The sequence below is a fragment of the Empidonax traillii genome, unplaced genomic scaffold, assembly GCF_003031625.1.
Source record: "Empidonax traillii isolate 1590-97213 ecotype Southwest subspecies unplaced genomic scaffold, ASM303162v1 scaffold156:size1289327, whole genome shotgun sequence".
Classification (NCBI taxonomy): domain Eukaryota; kingdom Metazoa; phylum Chordata; class Aves; order Passeriformes; family Tyrannidae; genus Empidonax; species Empidonax traillii.
In genome coordinates, this window is record NW_020955349.1 from 601,457 (window position 1) to 621,741 (window position 20,285).

At 37.6% G+C, this 20,285-nt stretch overlaps 1 protein-coding gene across 6 annotated transcripts in view; it reads left to right on the forward strand.

Annotated features, from left to right (window-relative positions):
- The window catches only part of ATRNL1 (attractin like 1), a 522,221-nt gene that overhangs the window by 94,226 nt on the left and 407,710 nt on the right, over positions 1-20,285 (forward strand). For all 6 annotated transcript variants that reach the window (XM_027884890.1, XM_027884885.1, XM_027884886.1 and 3 more), the window contains exons 2-6: positions 3,454-3,537; positions 5,590-5,703; positions 6,154-6,282; positions 9,430-9,638; positions 20,026-20,200. In XM_027884890.1, coding sequence (XP_027740691.1) covers positions 5,651-5,703; positions 6,154-6,282; positions 9,430-9,638; positions 20,026-20,200 — 566 coding nt within the window. In that variant the 5' untranslated portion in view covers positions 3,454-3,537; positions 5,590-5,650. The remainder of the gene's footprint in view (positions 1-3,453; positions 3,538-5,589; positions 5,704-6,153; positions 6,283-9,429; positions 9,639-20,025; positions 20,201-20,285) is intronic.

Genomic DNA, 20,285 nt, shown 5'->3' on the forward strand with positions numbered 1-20,285 from the left:
AGGCCACACAAATTGTTCTGGCCTCCTCTCGTCACTGAGGCTTTCTAAGCACTCAGCAAGGATGGAGGTGGAGCATCCAGGAATCATTCTGGCTATTCCACTTCTGTGAATAAAGAGTGCATAGTCCTGTTGACTCCTCTGGGTTTTGATTATTTGACAGAATCACTGCTAGTCACAGAGGAAAACTCTGCCCACAGATACCTGGCTCTATATGAAAGGGAATATTGACCTTGATTTGCTAAGAGGTTACAGGAAAGTAATATGCTTATCTTGGTTATTTATGGGATCTGGTATTTGATAACATTTGGAACAAAAAATAATACAGAAAAGTTCTTGATATGACTCAAGAAACTGAAAAGAATTCCCATCTGTCTTGCTATGTGTTTATTTTAAATAGAACAGCCCCTTATCTTACCATTTTCCACAACCATTATTGCAAACTTGTGCTCCTAGTTATTTACTTTTTCCAGCAAAGTGCAAGAGCTGCTTCAAAGGCTATCTGCTCTTCCAAAAGAAACTATTTATCAAAAAATTATCAGCTTAGGAGACAAGGGAAATTGTTTGTACTTTACTGGTGCCAAAGGGCTGATCTAATAAAAACAACTCTTGTAAGTCACCTCCATTGCATTATACAGCTACAAAGAAGCAATGGTCATGACTGCAAATGAATACTGGTGATATTTCACACTTCTTCCAGGAAAATGAATGCTCTGTGGCTTGCTAAATAGGACTTTGCTTCTGGATATAAATCATGTGCCAGCACTACAATTCCTTTTATTGGAATCTTACGCCTTTTATTTAAAAATAAAAAGGAAAAAATACTTCAGTCTAGCACACACTCAAACACAGGATCTGCTCCTGTGATCAGCTCGCTAAGGTTATGCCAGAGGCCAAGTGTCAATATAAGCTTGATTTCAAAAATCAGTGCTGTGAGGCTTAGACATCCAAGGTATGGGTTGGTGTTGTGTTCAGCATTGTCCAGACAATGTAATTAGGATACAAAAAAGCCAGAAATAACCCTGAAAACTCTGTTTCTCGTGTATAGAAGCACAGATGTATACTTTTAGATAAAGTTGATATCTTCTCAACAAGAAGAAATATTATAAACTTCAACTGTGTGTGTCTTCTGCTCTCTTCAAGCAAAAGTGTTCTGTGGCCAGACCCTGGTTCTAAGGAGAGCACCTGGCAGGGGTGCGGTTAACCCTTCCCTGGCCATTTCCTCCAGGATACAGGAAGGGAGGAGTGTGAGTGGCCAGCCATGCCTGGCTGATTCATGCTTTGCTTATGGGCGACACCAGAATTTGTGTAGCACTTAGCAGGATACTGTGCTTTTGGGAAGTGGTGTGCTGCAGCACTCAGACCAGCTCAGTGCATTGGTTTTTACCAGGGAAATTTTCTCTCAGCTGACCAGAGGATATGGTGGGTTTTTTGTTTTTATTTATTTTCCCCTCCCAGTCTGTTGCTCATGTTACCAGCTGTTTACTTGCTTTTCTTGTTTGGATTCAGAAACATGAACTTTGAGGGTTTTTTTGATTCAGAAACATGCTTTTATGCCTTTAAAATCTTTCAAGTACAGTTATTTGGTCAATTCCCATATTAGTCAGCTTTGTCCCAAAAGGAAAGTGCGTGTAAAGATCTTAATTCAAACCACCAGTAACTGGAACAATGTGCCCAACGAACTGATGCTGGTTCTTGCAGGAAAGGTGAAGGAACTTGTTTAAAAATGTGAGTTTGCACAGACCATGTCTCATAAATTATTCTTTCCTGCTCACTTCTTTTGATGTAGTTTCATTTCCACGTGTTTATAATTTTATGTTTGGATCTCTGTTAATAAGTATGCAATTAGTGTTTGATATGAGTTCCAGTGTAAATAACTTGCAGTAGATGTGGTAATGAATATTCTTTAAATTGGTGTATATATAGTAGGATAGCAGATATTGAATTACTGTTCAGCTAGGCTCCTGATGAGAAAATTTAGCTGTGACTTGGTCATCTTGTTCAGCACTGCCTCTGGATTTAGATCTACTCTATTGATTTATTCAAAGTAGTGAAATAAAAACCCGTTTTTTTTCTTATTCAGTGATACTTATTCTTAATGATTATCCTTCAGCACTATGGGGAAAAAATGAGCTTTTTTGTGTATGTATTGATATTAATCGTTATCGTTGTAACATTTTGAAGAGTAGGATGGTCAGTTTTCCCAGAGGAGTAAGGCCACCAGAGATGTTAAGACCTGAACTATAAAAAATAATCTTAAAGGATGCAGAAAATGGGGTGGATTAGTGAAGTTACTGGGCTGAAGATAATAAGCTATTTCAGAAAGCTTTTATGTTAATAGATTATTGAATTTCATCTACTGTTTTATCACTGCATAGATTAATGCAAAGTAATATATATGAACAGATGAAAAAGGTTCTCTTTCTACATTAAATGAATTCCATATGTGAATATTGAGCTATCTATTATCACTCAGAGAAAAAGTTATAACAACTATTTCTATTTAAAATATCAGAATGGTAGTTGTTGAAAGAGCAAATAAAATCTTAAATGGGAATAGAGAATAAAATGGAAATAATAAAGGTACATTAAAGGCAGTGAGCAAGGGTTTCTTAGGGAGGGAAAGGAAGGAAACAATGCAGACCATTACATTTTGAGTGGGATAAAGCATGTAAATAGGCTACAATTGTTCATGCCCTCATCCCATACCAGGCCTAAGGACATCAGATGAAACCAAGAGGTAGGCTCAGGATAAAAAATGTTGAGATGTCTCGTATATGTGTGGAAATAATTCCTTCAGGATGTTCTAGATGCTGCAAGTTTATGTCAGGTAACCCCTGGGGCAAACATGAACCCAAAGGCACAGCCTCTGGCTAAGAGTGTCCCCAGGATGCAAGTCTTTGAAGGTGGTGTAATGCTGTGTGGAATATCTGGAGGGATTTAAATTCTTTCCTGGGTATCCACTGTAGGCCACTGGGAAGAGACAGGGTACTGACTAGGAATGAGAGAGGAACAGGCTTACAGATACACTTATTTAAATTTATGCCTTAATTTTTCTTGATCTAGAACACTTTTCTGATGCCTAATTTCAGCAGTAAATTGTAAGACAATGGCAAAGTAAACAAGCAAATCAAAGCAAAATAATATTCTTAAACAAAATCCCTTTACATTGGCTCGAATCCACTGTGTGTGAAGGCTAATTTAAATTACTTGCTACTGAATTAGAAGAAATAGAAATCTTGTGATTGCCTAGGGAAAGAAAGCAAATCCCTGATATAGAATAATCAGAATTCAAGTTTTTATGAATACAAACAGTGTGACAAGAAATACGAAGAGGCACATGACTGTTTACCTCCAATTTTCTTTCCATTTGGAACGATTCTATTGGCATGTCCATGATGCATGTTGTGATGTGTTGTCTCTGGTTTATTACAGCATTGTTTTTTTCTTTTGTAGGTTAACAGAACCTTCTGGATATTTAACAGATGGACCTATAAATTATAAATATAAAACTAAATGTACATGGTTAATTGAAGGATAGTAAGTATTTATTTTTATAGCTTAAATTTTCTGACAGCTTGGTACTGTGTATTCTAGAGGTTGAAAGAACTCCTTAAGTAGAAGCTGCATCTGGATACAATATAAACAGTTTTGGTCTTTATTTAGTTTGTTTTGTTCTTGTTTAAATGTTATAAAGAATTAAAAAAGAAATAAAAGAAGTAGGATTTTCAGGATTCCTCAGAGTTGGCCAAATTCCATTCCCATTCAAATTGCTGGCAGAAGTTAGGCTGACATTGGAATTTGGCCAGTGCTGCTGCAAGCTCTCAAAACCCAACGATAACTTTGTTGCATGTTTGAGTACCTTTACATAAGTTCCAAATGTGGTTACAGAATCCCATTATTTAACTCATTATCTTACTAATCTCATTTAAGTCATATCAGTGATAAATCAGGAATGGCCTCAAGTACAGAATGCTTATTCAGTTCCATGTTGCTCAAAAGTCAGTGCTTCTGTAAAGTATTTTCTTTGGCATTCCAGTATTCCTCCTGTCCTTAATTCCAAAACAATTTGGTGGCCACAGTTTAGACGTCTCATGTCTGCTTCTAATTTCTCAGTTTGTGCAGCACAGAAACACAGAGACATGCCCAAAGAAATAATGAGACTCATGCATTAGTACAGCTAACTGCTAAAAGCACAAATTGGCTCCATCTCAGCGGGACTCTTCCCCCTCTGGCTGCGGGTCAGGATTTCGCTGACTCTAGTTCTGAGTTCTCTAGTTCTGAGTTCTGCTAATGTTCTAGAAGAAAATTAACGTGTTCTGTATTTCTGTGTTGTCATAATCTCAATTACCTTTGGTATCTCCCCTTCACTGCAGTTCAGTAAAGGTAAAAGTAAAGTAAAAAAAAAAAGAAAAGTTCAGTGAAGTTAAAAGTAAATTATCTGATCTAATTTTGTTCTGCTCATACGCAGATAATAATTTAAGCACAACAGCGATGAAGTACGGATAATTTGCAAAATTATCAAAATAGAAGCTTCAGTATCCAGGTGACCAGGCTGTAGCTTGAATATCTTTCTGCCCTAGCTGGGCTTCCCTTTGTACTCAAGCTGGCTCAGGAATGTTTGCCCTGCACTACACTGTGCTGAAGTGGAAACACGCCTCAGGAGCTCAGGCAAACTCTGCTTTGAAGCTGATCTTCTCTCCATTCCTCCTCCTCACAGGAGATGGTGGAGTGTGTTGCTGGAGGACACAATATGCTGCACAGTATGTGAGAGAGTAAAGCAAGCCAGTAACACAGTGCAAAATGTTAACGCACAAGGAAGTCACATACATAAAATAACCTGTCTTAAAAAATGAACAGAGAGTTCTCTCAAAGGACCTGTCACAAAAAAAAAAACAAAAACACACACAAAACCCCACGTTTTGCAAGCTGACAAATTGCACTCAAGGCTGTCAGAAGTAGGGAGAAAGAAAAGAAAACAATCATTATGTTTCGTGGAATATATATTGGTAATTTTGCAATACATGAGAATTCTCCTTTCAGAAAGTTTGCAGATCCATTTGGATCTCAGCCAAAAATCAGTGAAATTGGACTCCCAGGTGTTGGGAAAGCTGTTGGGGGCAGGCATTTGCCCTAGTATTTTTTGCTATTTTAGATTTGTATTCTAACATTTTCAATAACTAGTAGAGTATTGGCACGAGGGTGTGTAGGTCAATTTTTTTTTCTTGAAACGTTCTTTAAACTTCATAGTCCTGACATTGTAAAGTAAAGCTAGTATATTAAAAAAGGATATTTTAATTGCTCTAAATTTGCGGTTCTGAATACTGATAAAATCTGGTGAACTTTAGTCTCTTATGAACTCTAGGGATTATTAGACTTAAACTGAATATGTTATTTTAAATTTTTTGAAGATCAAGTGAAATGGTTGCCTGCCCTTTGTTATTTAACACCTTTAAATGTTCAGTTATTATTATTACTCAAAATGTTTAAATAGACTTATGCTGGCATGATCAATTTTCCTGTAAGTTCTTTATCTCATGAACTCAGTAACTCTGTAAATAATGTTTTACATCAATGTTCTATTTTTTTCAGCCCAAATGCGATACTAAGATTAAGATTTAATCACTTTGCCACAGAATGTAGTTGGGACCATATGTATGTATATGATGGAGATTCAATATATGCACCTTTAATAGCTGTATTTAGGTGAGTGTATTTATTCATCTTTTAGTCTAAGTATGGAAAGTTTTAGTTACTGGGGAAAAAACAGCATTGGAGGCTCTAATAAGTTAACTAGCTTGCTTTCTTTTATTAATATTATGGGAATATGTATGTGAAGTTGTATTAGGATGAATTCCAAACCATTACATCTTTGGTGAGGTGATCAGAGCATAAATCTGTTTTGTGGCTTGTACTTACAGCTAACACTGCATGGAGTGTTAATGTTTATACACAGGAAACCCCTACCTTTTTACACATATTTTATGACTTTTTTTTTTGAAGAAGAAGTTCAGAAATTATATTTAGGCATTATTTTGCTTATATAGTTAACCATCAGAATAGCTAATTCCCTCCTTCCTTTTTTTTTTTTTTTTTTTTTCCCCTCCTCCTCTCCCAAGGATTGCTTATAAACATTTTTCCCATTTTCTTTTCCAGTGGTCTAATAGTCCCTGAAGTGCGTGGAAATGAAACTGTTCCTGAAGTAGTTACTACATCTGGCTATGCATTGCTCCACTTTTTTAGTGATGCTGCTTATAACCTAACAGGGTTTAACATTTTTTATTCGTAAGTATTTTCAAAACGTGTGATGACTTTTGTTTTCTCAGTGGCATAATGGCGATACTTAGTGGTGTGTTTCTAAAACCAGGGAACCAGGTTTGTAAGAAGTTATTAAGGTATAAGTTAGGGGAAAAAATTCCCAGAGATAGAGTATGTTGTTCTGAGTGAAGCCACATGGCCATTCCAAGGGTGTGTTTTTTCTGTGCCATATGGAACTAAAACGTATCCCTTCCACTGTTTATCCAACACACGTAGTTGTCATATGGGATAGAAGGGAGATTATATTTGCTGTCATGTCAATTCCCTTCTCTTGAACTAGGATCAAGATTTTTCTTGCTGAATATACTTCTGTGGCTTATGAAATCTCCACTGAAATTCCGCTTTGGTTTTTGTGCCAGACACAAAGATTTTATTTCCTTTTCTTCTCTACTTCTCAGGTGCTTTCCCTTCCCATTTTCCATCTCAGTCTACCTTCATTCTGCCTTCACAGTTCTTATCTGCACTGTCTTTTAGTTTCTCTGATGGCAGAATCTAATCTGATATAATTATGCTTTATTCCAGTCTCCTTTCCCGTGTCAGCAGCTCTAAAGATGCATCCAATGGGTCTGAGCCTCTTCCTTCTTTGTGTACCAGCTGTTGATCTTGATTTCTGTCTCATTTGGGACATGCTTGTGACACATAATGCAGTGCTCTTCAGACTGGATACTTCAGGTCAAGAGGGGATTGCTTGGACCTTTTTCTTTATGTGGTAGTTTTGCCATGATTGAAGATACTCCTGTTCCTTTCTCTCAATTCCTTCAGATTCTGAAATACCAGTTACTGGGATGTGGTGGCCAGCACTGCATTTCTCATGTGGAAGCACATGTACTATTTTTTTCCACGTTCTTTATTAATTTAAAATTCCTATTTGTGCTTCTGACCATTTGTGCTTTGCTCTTGGCAGAGGTACTTGTTAAATTATCTGTGGAAAGATTGTTCCTGTAATTTGCAGCTTGCCTACCTTTGACCAGATAATAAATGGCTATTCAGAGTTTAAGAAACCTCACTGAATATATTGCATTGGAAATGGCAGTCCAGAAGACTGAGTATTTTTAATTTTTGTCAGTTGACATCAGTAAAATGCAATCACCTGGCAGACTTCTCTGCTGTAATTAGATACATTTTTCAGTTATCCCTGAAGCTTTTATTGCGCTTTTTTTTATTTGTCTTGGGAGCAAATGGCAATATGACATGGCATTCTTAAGGAATGAGAGTATGTGCTCTGCATTCTTTCTTTACTTGGTAATGTGGTGCATGCTGCATATCATTGCCTAATTTTTTGGGAAGATTTGAAATAAATTAAAAAACCTGCTAGTTTTTAATTTCATTACATATATAACTCATGAAATTTTATGTACTCTGATCTTGTGTTCCTTCTGTTGCAATGGATACTGTTAAAATATATATTTTTAATAAGCCAACAGTAATGATTTTTATGATAAAGAAGTATCTACAATTACATTTTATGACTGCATTAACTTTGTTTCTGTCACTGATCTATTGCACTCTATTACCCTTTTCTTTCCTTGATTTTCCACTTCATCTTGATGGACTGCTTGTACTCCCTTTTTTTTGGGAAGCACAAAAATCTGTGATTTAAAGTACCATGACAGTTGCAAACAACAGGAGTCACCCCAGAACAGTCTGAGTAAATTCTTTGTTCCTTGGAGTCAGGTGTCTTGCTTCCAGTTCTGCTGATCCATTTTTTCTCGTTTCATTTGAATCCTTAATGAACCTCTTGGAGTGGGAATTTGCCTACTTTCAGTGGTGTCCTTCTTGCTGGAAAAACTGAGCTGTTCATGTCCCTGCAGAACACTCTCCGTGTGAGGTGGGGGAGAGGTTCCTCACAGTTGTGATGTGCAGCAGTTAATGCCATCAGTGGTTTTAATGCCACGTGTGTTACCAGCAAACCCCCAGGATGTGTGCAGTTCAGATGTGGGATTTTCCATTTCAGTAGTGTAACAGAATCAGGCTTTTGAGATGTGAGTGTCTAGAAAACAAAAACACGTCTCCTGACGATCCTACCACAACTACTTTTTGTCAAGGCCAGCCTCAGACAATCGTTTGCTAGCTTTTAACAGTTCCTTCTTTATTCAGAAAGAGCAAGGAAGGCTGAGAATAGTACCCATCTCACATCTACAGGAAGTGGTCTGTGTTATCATCAGCAGTTTTTATGCAGTAACAACTTATTTTGAGTTTCAACCCAACCCTTTGCTGTGAGTCATCAGAAAAGGTTTCAAATCCTTTTTGGGCTTCAGCAGGCACGTACTGCCTGGGACCCTATTCCTGCAATCTCTTGGACCCGCAGACTTCCAACGACCTCCATCTCCCCTCATCTCCAAGGAGTTGCCTGCATTTCTGGAACCACTTTGCTTAATTTTGCAGTCCAGTTGCCTGTGATCTCAGTGTCTGGTAGGGTGTATCACAGAAACATTAACTCCCATAATAGTCACAGACTTCTTTCAGCCTCAGCTTTCTTGGTTTTGCAGCTCTGACTGCAGAGTTAAGGAGGCAGAGTTAAGGTGGCTCTATTATTAATGCTACAAAGCATGAAGCGCAGCCTGTTGATAGTTTTGGGATATTAGCCTTGCATCTTGTATTTTTCCTTACTTTGTTTTTCCTATTTTATTCCCCTCAGATGTTAAGAAATCCTGTTTTATAGTATGGACCAAAGCCACTCAGAAAAACCCTTTAAATGTAAGCCTGTGGTGGAGAGTTTAAGCTCATTCACTTTGAGTGGGGTTGTTCCTAGACATAATTAGCATTTGAAGGGACTGATTAGAGTGCTGATACTGGAACACAGGAAAAAAATAGGTGGTGATCTGTCTAGGCAGGGCCTGTCCTCCTGCTTAATGTCAATACTTGTTACAGTGCAAGGTATTTGTGACCCTGGCTTTATCACAGACTCTGTGTGCAAACCTGGATGAACACCTTTTGAACTCATTTGCCTGTAAAATCATCGTTAGGCTTGTGTTTTATCAGTAAACAGAAATTCTTCATGGTAAAAAAATACTTTGTCTACCAAATGTTGTTGCAGCACTGTCAGATAAAACCACTGTCATCAGCTCTCGACTCATCATTTCATTTATTTTACTATTTTTTTTTTCTCCCCAGAATTAATTCTTGCCCTAATAACTGCTCCGAGCATGGGAAGTGCACAACCAGTGTGTCTGCCCCGAGCCGGGTGTACTGTGAGTGTGACAAGTATTGGAAAGGAGAAGCCTGTGACATTCCATACTGTAAAGCCAACTGTGGCAGCCCAGACCATGGGTACTGTGATTTGACAGGGGAGAAGCTGTGTGTTTGCAATGACAGCTGGCAAGGTAAGGTTTGCTTATGTGGAATCAAGTCAGTCTATTAAAAAATCTGCTTTTAATGCATCCTATGTAGAATGCACGTTGGCATCTTGAAAGAATGAACTCAGATGAAATATTGGTTTCTGGAATAAATTGTCTTGTGGATATAGTGACATAATTACCGGAGAGTTGTGAGCACTTCTGAAGACTAAATTCCTCCACAGCCTAGTTTTCTATTCTATTCTATTTTTAAATGTCTAGATAGATTTGATTTTATTCCCCCCTCCTTTAATATCCTATCATCTCATCATATTTTTGGTGCTTCCTGAAGTGAGTATCCACTGTCTGGTTTTTGGTTGGATATTATTTGTGTGAGCCTCTCAATGGAAAAGGAGGGTAAACTGCTTTTGTATAACAGCACAAGAGTTAGGTGTGGACACATACTGTGGACTAATGGATGTACTTTAAGCATGTGCTGTAGTTTTATCCCCAGGACCATAAATAATTGTTTCTCATTACAGATAAATTATTTAAGATCCCAGATGTTTAATTCACTGACTATAATTATGCTTGATGTTTGTGAGTTTTTGTTTTTATCCTTTACCGCTTCTCTTACAAGTCTCAATCGGATTAGCTTGCTAGGAATTGAAATTGCCATTCTTCTCTGAACAGAAACATTAAAATACCTCCAGATTACTTATCTGATCTGCCCTCTTCCTATGACTTCCTGCCTCTACTTCTGTTTCATTACTGTTTCTTTTTGCATGTCAAAGGAAACGACTTTTTTTGCTACTATTAGCTGCCACACCTGTTACTCCAAAGACATGATAAGATTTAATACATTTCTTAATAATTAATGAGTTGTTCATTAAAAGGCAGTCAGTGCACCCACAGAAGGGAAGTGGTTTAGCTATATGGTCGTTGAATGGAAACAGTGTAGACTCGTTATTGAGAACCTTCCAGGATTAGAGTGCACGAAAAGGTCCTGAAAGCTTGATCTCTGAAAGGAAGTTCTGAATAGAATCTGTAGCAAGAATATCATCCTTTTATCTGTGCATGGATTCCTTGCAGTTTCAGATCCCTGTGTACAAAATAGGGAAATGTCACAAAAGAAAAAGAAACTATTTTAGTCTATGCCTTCAGTTACAACGCCAAAAACTTCCTTAAAAGCTTTGAGCACAAAATAAAATTAAAAGTCTGACTTCCTCTGTTAGTACCTTCCTTTCAGTTAGCATTTGTGTACATACTAGCTTCTTAATCTTTCCTGCAGTGCACAGGATGATATAATTTTCTTAATTGTTCCTTGGATTTTCACTGAACCTACATAGTTATAAATTATTTTTCTTTTTTATTCTGTCACAGATGAGCTGGCTTGGATAAATAATTGTATTTCCTTACTATATAAAAAAGAATACCAAACTTTCCTTAAGGTTTTTGGGAGACTACTTGCTTCTCCAATCTATTTCTTTCTTTATTTTCACTTACATTTTCTATAATTTCTACATTGACAGTATCTTCTGTGAAGGTCATTTGCAATGCTGGAATCATAAATTTCTCTACTTATTTTACTGGTCCTGCTGTCTGACAAGTTTTTCTTTGTTTAGTAATTCAGACCCAATGACAAGGGGGTCTTGCTCTCTGTGATTTTGAAAAGAGTTTAATGTTTTGTTTTATTTCCCCTTTTTTTTTGTTGAGTACATTTAATGCCTATGTTATATAACAACAAATCATTGAACTGAATTGATTTGGAAGTATAATAACTGAAATCTATGGTTCAGAACATAAACCCTGGAATTTCCTTCTACAACATGGGGTTTCTTTCTTTTACAATGGTGACATCTTGTGGATATTGTGGAAGGAGCAACTCTGAAGAACATTTCACATTTAAAACAAGTACTCTGAGAAAAGAGAACACTGTATTTTTTTGGGATAGAAAAATTATTTGAGTCAGAAGTAGGATCCTCTGATTATTAGATGCATTTTGTGGAACGTAATACAAGGATCTTGTAGATACTTGGAGCTGGATGTTAGTCATACTGGTATAGAATAAAACCATGACAATAATAACTTTTAGATTTGGAAAGCAAATATTTTATGTAATTTTTTTTTAAAATTTTATCAGACAAGGCAATTAGCAAAAAAATGTACTTGTTAAATATAGCGGGTTTTTTTAAATGCAAGCATTTTTTAAATAATGCTGATAATGTTAAATGTTTCCGAGATGGTTGGTCTCATATAGGAAAACAATTTAGTATTTACATAAAATCTGGTTAATTTAAACTATTCCCATTACTAACTAATCTGCCTTGATATTATATAGCAGAATGTGTTGATGCCTGCAGTTACAGGCTGTAGATGTTAGTCAGGGAGGAAAATATCATTCTTTTAAATTACTCATTTGATCTCTTTTTATTTGCTAGGCACAGGTAAAAGAGAAATGGGGACTCCACTGAGACAAAAGTGGTGGCTCTTGCACTAATTGACCTATTTAAGAGGTTTATAGAAAGATGTTTTTGCTGAATATGTGTTCACAACCAGGAAATTCTCTTTTGACACTGGGAGCACTGTCTTGGATTGCCTCAGGCTGTAAAGGAGCAGAGAGATTTGCAAACAGTCAAAACTTCAGTAACAGGGGTCAAAATTCAGGATGACTGAAAGGATTGTGAACAGTTCCACATTTTTAAGAGGGATAAGTGGACTATCTTTGAACGTGCTGAAAATTTTACTGACTACTGGGTGTAAATAGGAAAAAAAAAAGAGAATTCAAGGCTCTCTTAAATGTAAGAGAAACTTTCTTGATACTTTTACCACTGAACTTCAGTATTGCAAGAAAAGGGGGAGTCTGGAGGAGTTACAGGGTGTGTATACATTAGTCTTTAAGAGCATGACTGGGGTACCTTTAAAGCAAATGTGATCCTTCATGTATATTTTGTGCTGGATTGCATTGTGAGATTGCTTGAAAACAGAGGAACTGCCCACCTTTAAGAAGAAACTGCACAGAAGATGAGCTCTAGGGTTGCACTTAATGCCCACCACCCACAAACAGGCATTCAGCCCTACTGCGGAGTTAAAACACCAATAAAAATTCTGGAACGGGTATAGTTAGTTGATTCTCCCTCCAGATCTGCTCCTAGCAGATAAAGATGTAGCAGAAGACCAGATTCTGAAATTAAACTAATTAAGTTTGAAATAAGTCCATTAGCAATTCAGGCAGCTTGAATTTTATAACATCTCTCTGGGGAAAGATGAGCCTTTATGCAAGGAGAAGAGTAAACGATGAAAGTATAAAAGGAACTATGCCTACTGCAGTGTAAAATCAGTATTTTGCCTTGCCTGTTACTACAGAGTTTATTCTAACAACATTTAAGCATAGCCAGAGTTACTATGTCAATGTGTGTCGATGGAAATTCAAGTTATCCTGAAAGGACTAACTAGAGTTGAGTTTGTTTCCATTGCATCAGTGTAAAAATTTGAAGTCGCACTCAACCCTTGGTTGGCCTGATCTGCCTTATTGCTCAGTGCTGAGATCTGGCGCAGCTGTGTTTCTGTGCTGCTGGTTTATCTGGTCTATTGAAACCAGCGGAGAAGGTTTGGGCAGCAGCAGTTGAAATGTAGCACTGCAAAGAGCTTGTGCCAAATGCTTAGAGGGCTGAAACCTGAGATTTTTGGCCTGTTATGCCTGGATGTTCTTGGCCAGAGAGCAAACAAGTGTCTTGTTTCAGAGAAGAGGACCTGTGATGTAACGTTTGCTTCAGACAGACCTGTTTTTGGAAGGAAAAAGATAGTAGAGGCAGGTGTCTGATAAGTGTTCTGCCCCATGATAATGCCCTCTTTGTCTCAGTTTTACTTCTCAGGGTGTCTCTTGGCCAAGTACCAATGCAGAGAGTTGCTACTCTGTGAAGGGAATACCAAGAGAAACTGCAGTTGTACAGTCTGGGTGATGTCCTCCTGTACATGTGCATCTATACTATGTATGCACATAAAAGCACAACCCAAGGAATCCTCTCCTCCCACAATCTTAAGTTAAAATCCAATTTATGCACTCCATATTTGTAGGCTTTTTTTATGTTTATCACAGAAATGAGAGTTATCTAAAGAGATTTTGCATATATAGAATTGGTAGGAAGGAATAGTCTTATAGTGCATGATTATTTTATGTACTAGAAACGTTCTTCAGTTTTATCTTCAGATGGAATTTAACAATTTGTAAAGCATCCTTGAGGACTTGTGCAGTTTGTAAACAAAATGTAGCTATCATAATTAGAAATTTAGTGTCTGAGAATTATGTGTGAGAAAAATCAAGTATCCTTATTGCAAGAGAATGAGCATCACAGGTAAATGAAAAGCCAACTTCTGTTTTAAATACCTTTATGGGTGCCATTTGACAATTAGTGAAAGCAAGTTTAGCAGAACTTATCTGATTTGTTTCAATAAATGGCTGCATTAAACTGGTTGATAATGGTATGTCTAATTATTCTGAGATTTAGGACAGTGCTGATCTCCCTGATGAGGCACAACACTAAATTTCATTTATTATCTGTAGCTCCTTCATTTAGGATGAGGAAGAAAGTGATTCATGCAGCTCAGAATTGTAAGCTTGATTTCTGAAGTGTGTAAAGTTCTAGACTGTAACTTGAGAAAGGAAGTAATTAAAGATATGCTGTGATTGAATAGTGAAACAGTTGAATTGTGTATTTATCAATGTAGTTTATGCTAAAATGGAGTGCCCCTGCTGGTGCAGTGGTTAAGCTGCGGCGCTGTCACTGCCGAGACCCGGGTTCAATTCCCGGTTAGGACACTCCCCGGGCAGATGGAGCTCGTTAGCCCTGTAAGGCAATCCATCTACGTCCTGAGGACCTCGCTGCCACCGTCCAAGCGTGCTTGGCCCCGGCAGATGAACCTCAGGATTACAGGGTGGGCTCAGTTCCGCGCACACTGTGTCTCACCTAAAAAATCCAATGCGCAGGCTGGAAGGTGGAAAGACCTTCCCCGGTTCTTCGTTCGCAAAGACTGGCCATTTAAAATTTATGCTAAAATAATCTGTAAGAAAAGAAATTGCAATAGATTTTCTGAACTTCAGCATTTGATGGCAGGAAATCATTGAAACTGAAGAAGGCAGGGAATATATAAGGAAACAGTAAAAGGAAGTCATCTTCTTAATCGTGAAATGTGAGTGGGTGTGCTGAACAAGTGACTTAGGATGGAAAGACATCAGTACTGCTGAAGGTCTGATCTTGGGACTAATGTTGTTGCATAATTTTTATAACCTACTTATAAGGCTGCTGAAGAAATCTGGTAATATGAAGGTGGAAGTTAAGTTTGAAGGAGGACCAGAATATCTTGCAAAAAAGGCTTTGCGTAATTACTTCGTATAAATTGTATATTAATACATTTAGAGCCAAAGAGAATTAAGAAATTGTTTTATGATCTTGGATTGAAGTGTGGAAGGTGCCGTGGGAGAAAACTTGCCTGTCTCCCTCAATTAGAACATGAACTAATGAATATTATTAATTTTATATACCCTACAAACTATAGGCTGTGAAGTATCAAGTGCACTAGTAGGAAACTTGAGTTAAAGATACGAAAGCATCACTAGTAGAGTTTGTTGTATTACTACAGTTTTATGAATATAAATAGGAATAGACTCGGAGAACCATTAGGACAGTCAAAGCTACGGGAGGTACTAACAGAGCATGCTTTGTTTAAACTAATAAAATGAAGGCTAGGAGGGAGGAGTGTGGTTGTTTATAAGCACTTGTGGGGTGAACAGACAGACCAGCTCTTTGAGTTCAGTGATACCAACACTGGTAGAAGAGAAAATGGGATAAACTGGCCATTAGTACATGGTTTTAAAACTGGAAGGAGGCTTTTGAGTTAGAGCTGTGAAGTTTTCTAGAAGCCAGGAGAGATATTAGAGATAAATATCCTGATGCCATTAGCATGGAGTCTCGAAATCTCAAGTCCAATGGGTGTTGTCAGCTACTGGTAATCTGAAAAGCTCTGTTTCTTTTAAAGACTAAGAAGCAAAGCACATTTTTGTTTAAGATGACAAATCTCATGCAAAGTCTACCAAAGAACATGCTTGTTCTTAGTCACGAAAGACTAGCAAAGCTTTCTGTGCAATGTGCTTTCAGCAAACACTGCTGTGACATCAGGCCTTACTCTTCTGTACCTGCCTTGTTGATCTGGAGTGGGAGATCTGGAGTCAAAAGCTAAAGGGCACCCTTGAGCAGTACACACCGATGGCAGCAGTACAGCCTGTTTGGCTTGACTGCTCAGACTGACCCTGCAGATCCCCTGCAGCCAAATATCTCTTGGATGATCCACCTGCCTGGCTGAGGAAACAAATGGGACTGACTAAGCAACCGGATGGCATTTTAAGAACTGTGTCAGCTTGTGTGCACTCAGATTTCTGTCTCATTCATACAGGGGGCTGAGGAGTCCTGGCACAGCTAGTTGGACACCTAGCCAGGATCTCTCTGGGATCTACCACTGAGTCTCCTTTGCAACAAGACCATTTGCAGGGTGGGATAAATAACTACATCCCGTGTGGATGTCTCAGAGCTGTGCAGTGACAGCGCAGAGATCCATAGGTACACGTCCTATCAGAATGCCTGTGAGCCATTCCAGAACAACACTTTATTCTCATTTAAATACCAGCTACATAAAAATACCAAGTTGATACCACTTTTCTTTAAGAAAGGTGATTTACCTGTTGGGGAATTTATCTGGCTCCAGTCACAGCAGTGAAAGTCTCTGGTGCTGGGAGTGTGACTGACAGCGAGTCTCACAAATGGTCAGACTGGGAAGTTCCCTTAAAATACTGCTTGGTGAAACTTCTTATGAGATTTTATGGAAAGTATCCTAATATATGCTTATATTAATGTTATATATTCTCTTATCTAAAAGAAGATTGTTTTCACAATCTCAAATTCATTGTCATGCAGAGATTTTATTGGTACTTGGAAAAAGTGGTATTGGGTTTGTATTTACGATTGAAAAATTGTGTTGAAGAAACGATTCTCAACTCATATGGTCAAACGACAAACAAATACAGAATAAACAACAAATACTTTATTTAACTGCTTTGGTTAGACTGTACAAAAAAGAGGACAGTGAAATTTATATTCAATGCATCAATGCTTTTGTTTTTTTTTTCCTCCCTGTGATCCTGAAGGAAAAGATTAGGTTTGAAGACAGTAGATGAGGTTTAGTCATTAGGTGGAAATTGATCTTATGACTTAAGCTACTGGAACAGATTGTTACTTTGGCTTTTCATGAAACTTCTCAATAAATAGAAATTAGATTCTTTCTCATGTGTTGTGTGGATAAATCACTTTTTTAAACCTAAAGAATTTTTTCCTACCTTAGAGGATTATGTAATTGACTTCCAATTCAGGTTTATTAAGTTGTTTGCTGTTTTTAAAGTTTTTTTTTTTTCTCCCAGTGGTTTGACTGACACATTAGGAAGATAAGAAAGAAATTCAATTTTAAGTAAACGGAGAGAAATCATATTTGCATGGAACATGACAAAACATATTTTTCATTATCATTGTTCTGCAGCTGTAGTGCTCTCTGCTGCTCAAAAAGCACGTATTTAGTGAATGGGATGTTTCTGAAGAGAAAATGTATTTATGCTGAATTAATGGTATATGTATTCAAGCAGGAAAATCTATAAGGGATATTTAAATAGCCCCACAAAAGCATTTACTTTTTAAATGATGTTTTGTTAAAGCCAGCATGATTCTATTGGTTTGCATTTTTGCAACTACATATTCCATTTTTTTACTGATTGACACGAAATATGGTCTTCTTTGCCTTACTCAGGGGCTTGGAACTAGAGGATCTTTAAGGTGCCTTCCCACCTAAGCCTTTCTATGATTCTATGATACCAGTTTCTCCTTTCTATCTCATCTTCCCTGTCGTTCAGCAAGGGAGCCCTGAGGCTGGAAGGGAATTGTCTGAACCCGGTTCACAGTATTTTTAAGATTTTTGCTTTCCTAACTTAACATAAAAAGGCTTTGCTTGTCTTCATTTATTACACTCAACGCCATCTCACGGCATTCGGGTTTGCCGTGCGGATTTTTGCAGCTCCCGATCTCCGGGAGTGAGAATTCCCGTTGCTCTGCTTTGTTCGTTGTGGGCCACCGGGGGTCACTGTTGGCCACCACATCCCCGTGCGGGGTCGTGGTAACAACAGGCTTCGCCTTCTGACCGGGGGCACCGTTTTCATCATTTTTAAGCTCTTCCCCGATCAAAGAATACTTAATCAATTGTTTATTTTAAAGCCCTTTTAGATTCAAATTAAGCGTTTCCTCCAGTGATTTACCAAACTGCAATTTTGCTGAGGTTACAACTCTATTACAGTATTCATTATTAACGCTTAAGAAATAATATGCTGAATTGTTCATGCTCTCATTAGACCTCATTCAAATACCATTAATCTTTTCTGAGTAGAAGGTATAATGAACTGTGGGAATTGAGTGTCTCCATCATTTAGTGAGTGGAAGGTAATTTGGGTACGAGTGGACATCATTCTTCTCAGTGAACCAGGAAAGGTTGACAGCTGGTTAGGTACAGATCGGATGCCTGGGTTTTGTGTATAAGAAGTAACTGTAACGAGTTGCCCCAAAAATTGTAACAAACATCGGAAAATGTAATCTCCCTGCACTCCCACCCCTTCCAAGATAATATGTTTTCCAGTTATGAACTTGCTGTACATTACTTATTTAGTAAACTTCAGCAGCTCTCTCTTCTAAATGTGTGTCTGGTCTCTCCTTGACACAGTGTAAATCTTTGCATTCAGAGCATCCTTTGCCAGGGGAGCATCCTTGCCAAGGAGATCTGATAGTTTTTGCATGAAGAACTATCTCCTCTTGTTTGTTTTGAACACAATTCCTTCAAGCTGCATTTGATGATTCTCGGTTCTTTACATTTAGAGAGACTATGGACTCCTCATATCCACCCTCTTTTTGTCACTTATTTTATAGACATTTATTTTTCACACAATTTTCTTTTTTCTCCAAGTGAAAAAAATCACTAATTCAAAGGAATGTGATGAGCTCTGTAATTGGAACATCCTTGTTTCTCTGCTGTAAACAGTCTCCAACTCTAATCTCTCTTTCAGTAGGACACACAGTTTTCGAAGGGTGCACAAACCACAGATTTGTGCAGTAAGGGAACAGTATTCTCTGACACAGCTTAGATTTTGACCCTTGCTGAGTGGTGATGGAATAGTGACTTTCATGAACTATCCTAAAATGATCCTGAAATGTAGCTTACCTAGTTTTCAATTTAACTATGTAGGATTGTTCTGTGGTTCTTCAAAGGCTGATCTGATTCTCTGTGCCTTCCAGTAATTGCCTTTAGTAGCAGTTTTTCCTCACTGTTCGTCTTCTTTCAGGATCATAAATGTTGTACAGCACCAGTATGCCATCACTGATGGCAAAACTCTCAATTCCATGCTTGATAAGGCTTAAAGTGGAGCACACTGGTGTCTTAAAAATTCAGTGTTCTCCATTTAGAAATAAAGCCAGTCAGTATTGATGTACAGGCACTGACAAGAGATATGTGCTGCCTTTATTTTAATTTTTTATTTTTTAAATTTTTTTTGGTAGCAAAATTCTGTATATATTCAGGTTTTAAATAACAAGATCTAGAACATAAACTAATGATGAAAAGATCAGAACAGACTTTAAAAAATATTTTGCTGTTCATTATTTTAATTGTCCTATAACTAAAAAACTATGTATTTTTATAGCTTTTCCTTATTAAAAAATGATTGGTTGAAATGTATTTGAAAATAACATAAAGCTGTGTGTTTGGTGACTTTGTAGAATTATATATAAAATGTTATAAAATCTAAATATTCAAATCATTCTTTTGATAAAGTGCTTTTGTGTAGTGTATTTTCCACTTGAAAAACAAGACAGAATGGCATTGGCAAAGGGCAAATTTTTACTTCTGAGATTTAATGCAATGTATATTGTAGCTTAATTTACTATGTTATTTCTTTTGATATAAGCTTACTGTGGTTCAAATACAGTATAGTTTTTCTCCAGAGGTAACATACAGTGCCTATTGTGCTACCAGTTTTAGACCTCAGTGATAAGTCACCTAAAAATGTGATGCATTGCGCCTTTCTTTCAATTTTTGACTCACACAATCTGTTTTCTGAGAAGGGTGCAGAAATGGATTGTTATTATTTGAGCTAATCTAATGCTTTCAATCTGACTGACATGCCACGTTGTCAATTTTTTTCATTGAGCATCTGCTAAACATAAAAGTCTACCCCATATTTTATCAGAATGAGCAATCCTGACATCTGTAATTAAGCCTCCCCTGCTTCTGCTTTATTGGCTTTAACGTTCCCGTCTAACAGATTGCACAAATTGCGCATTTGTTTACAAAACAGGTCCAGATTGTTCTCTGAACGTCCCTTCCACGGAGTCTTACTGGATCCTCCCAAACGTGAAGCCCTTCAGCCCTTCCGTGGGCCGCGCTTCCCACAAGGCCGTCCTGCACGGGAAGTTCATGTGGGTCATTGGTGGCTACACTTTTAACTACAGTTCCTTCCAAATGGTGTTGAAGTAAGTGATTTCTCCTTTTGTCACATCCTTTCTGGTGTGGCTCGGGGAAAACAGAGCTTACCAGGGAGGCAGCTTCTATTTCGTA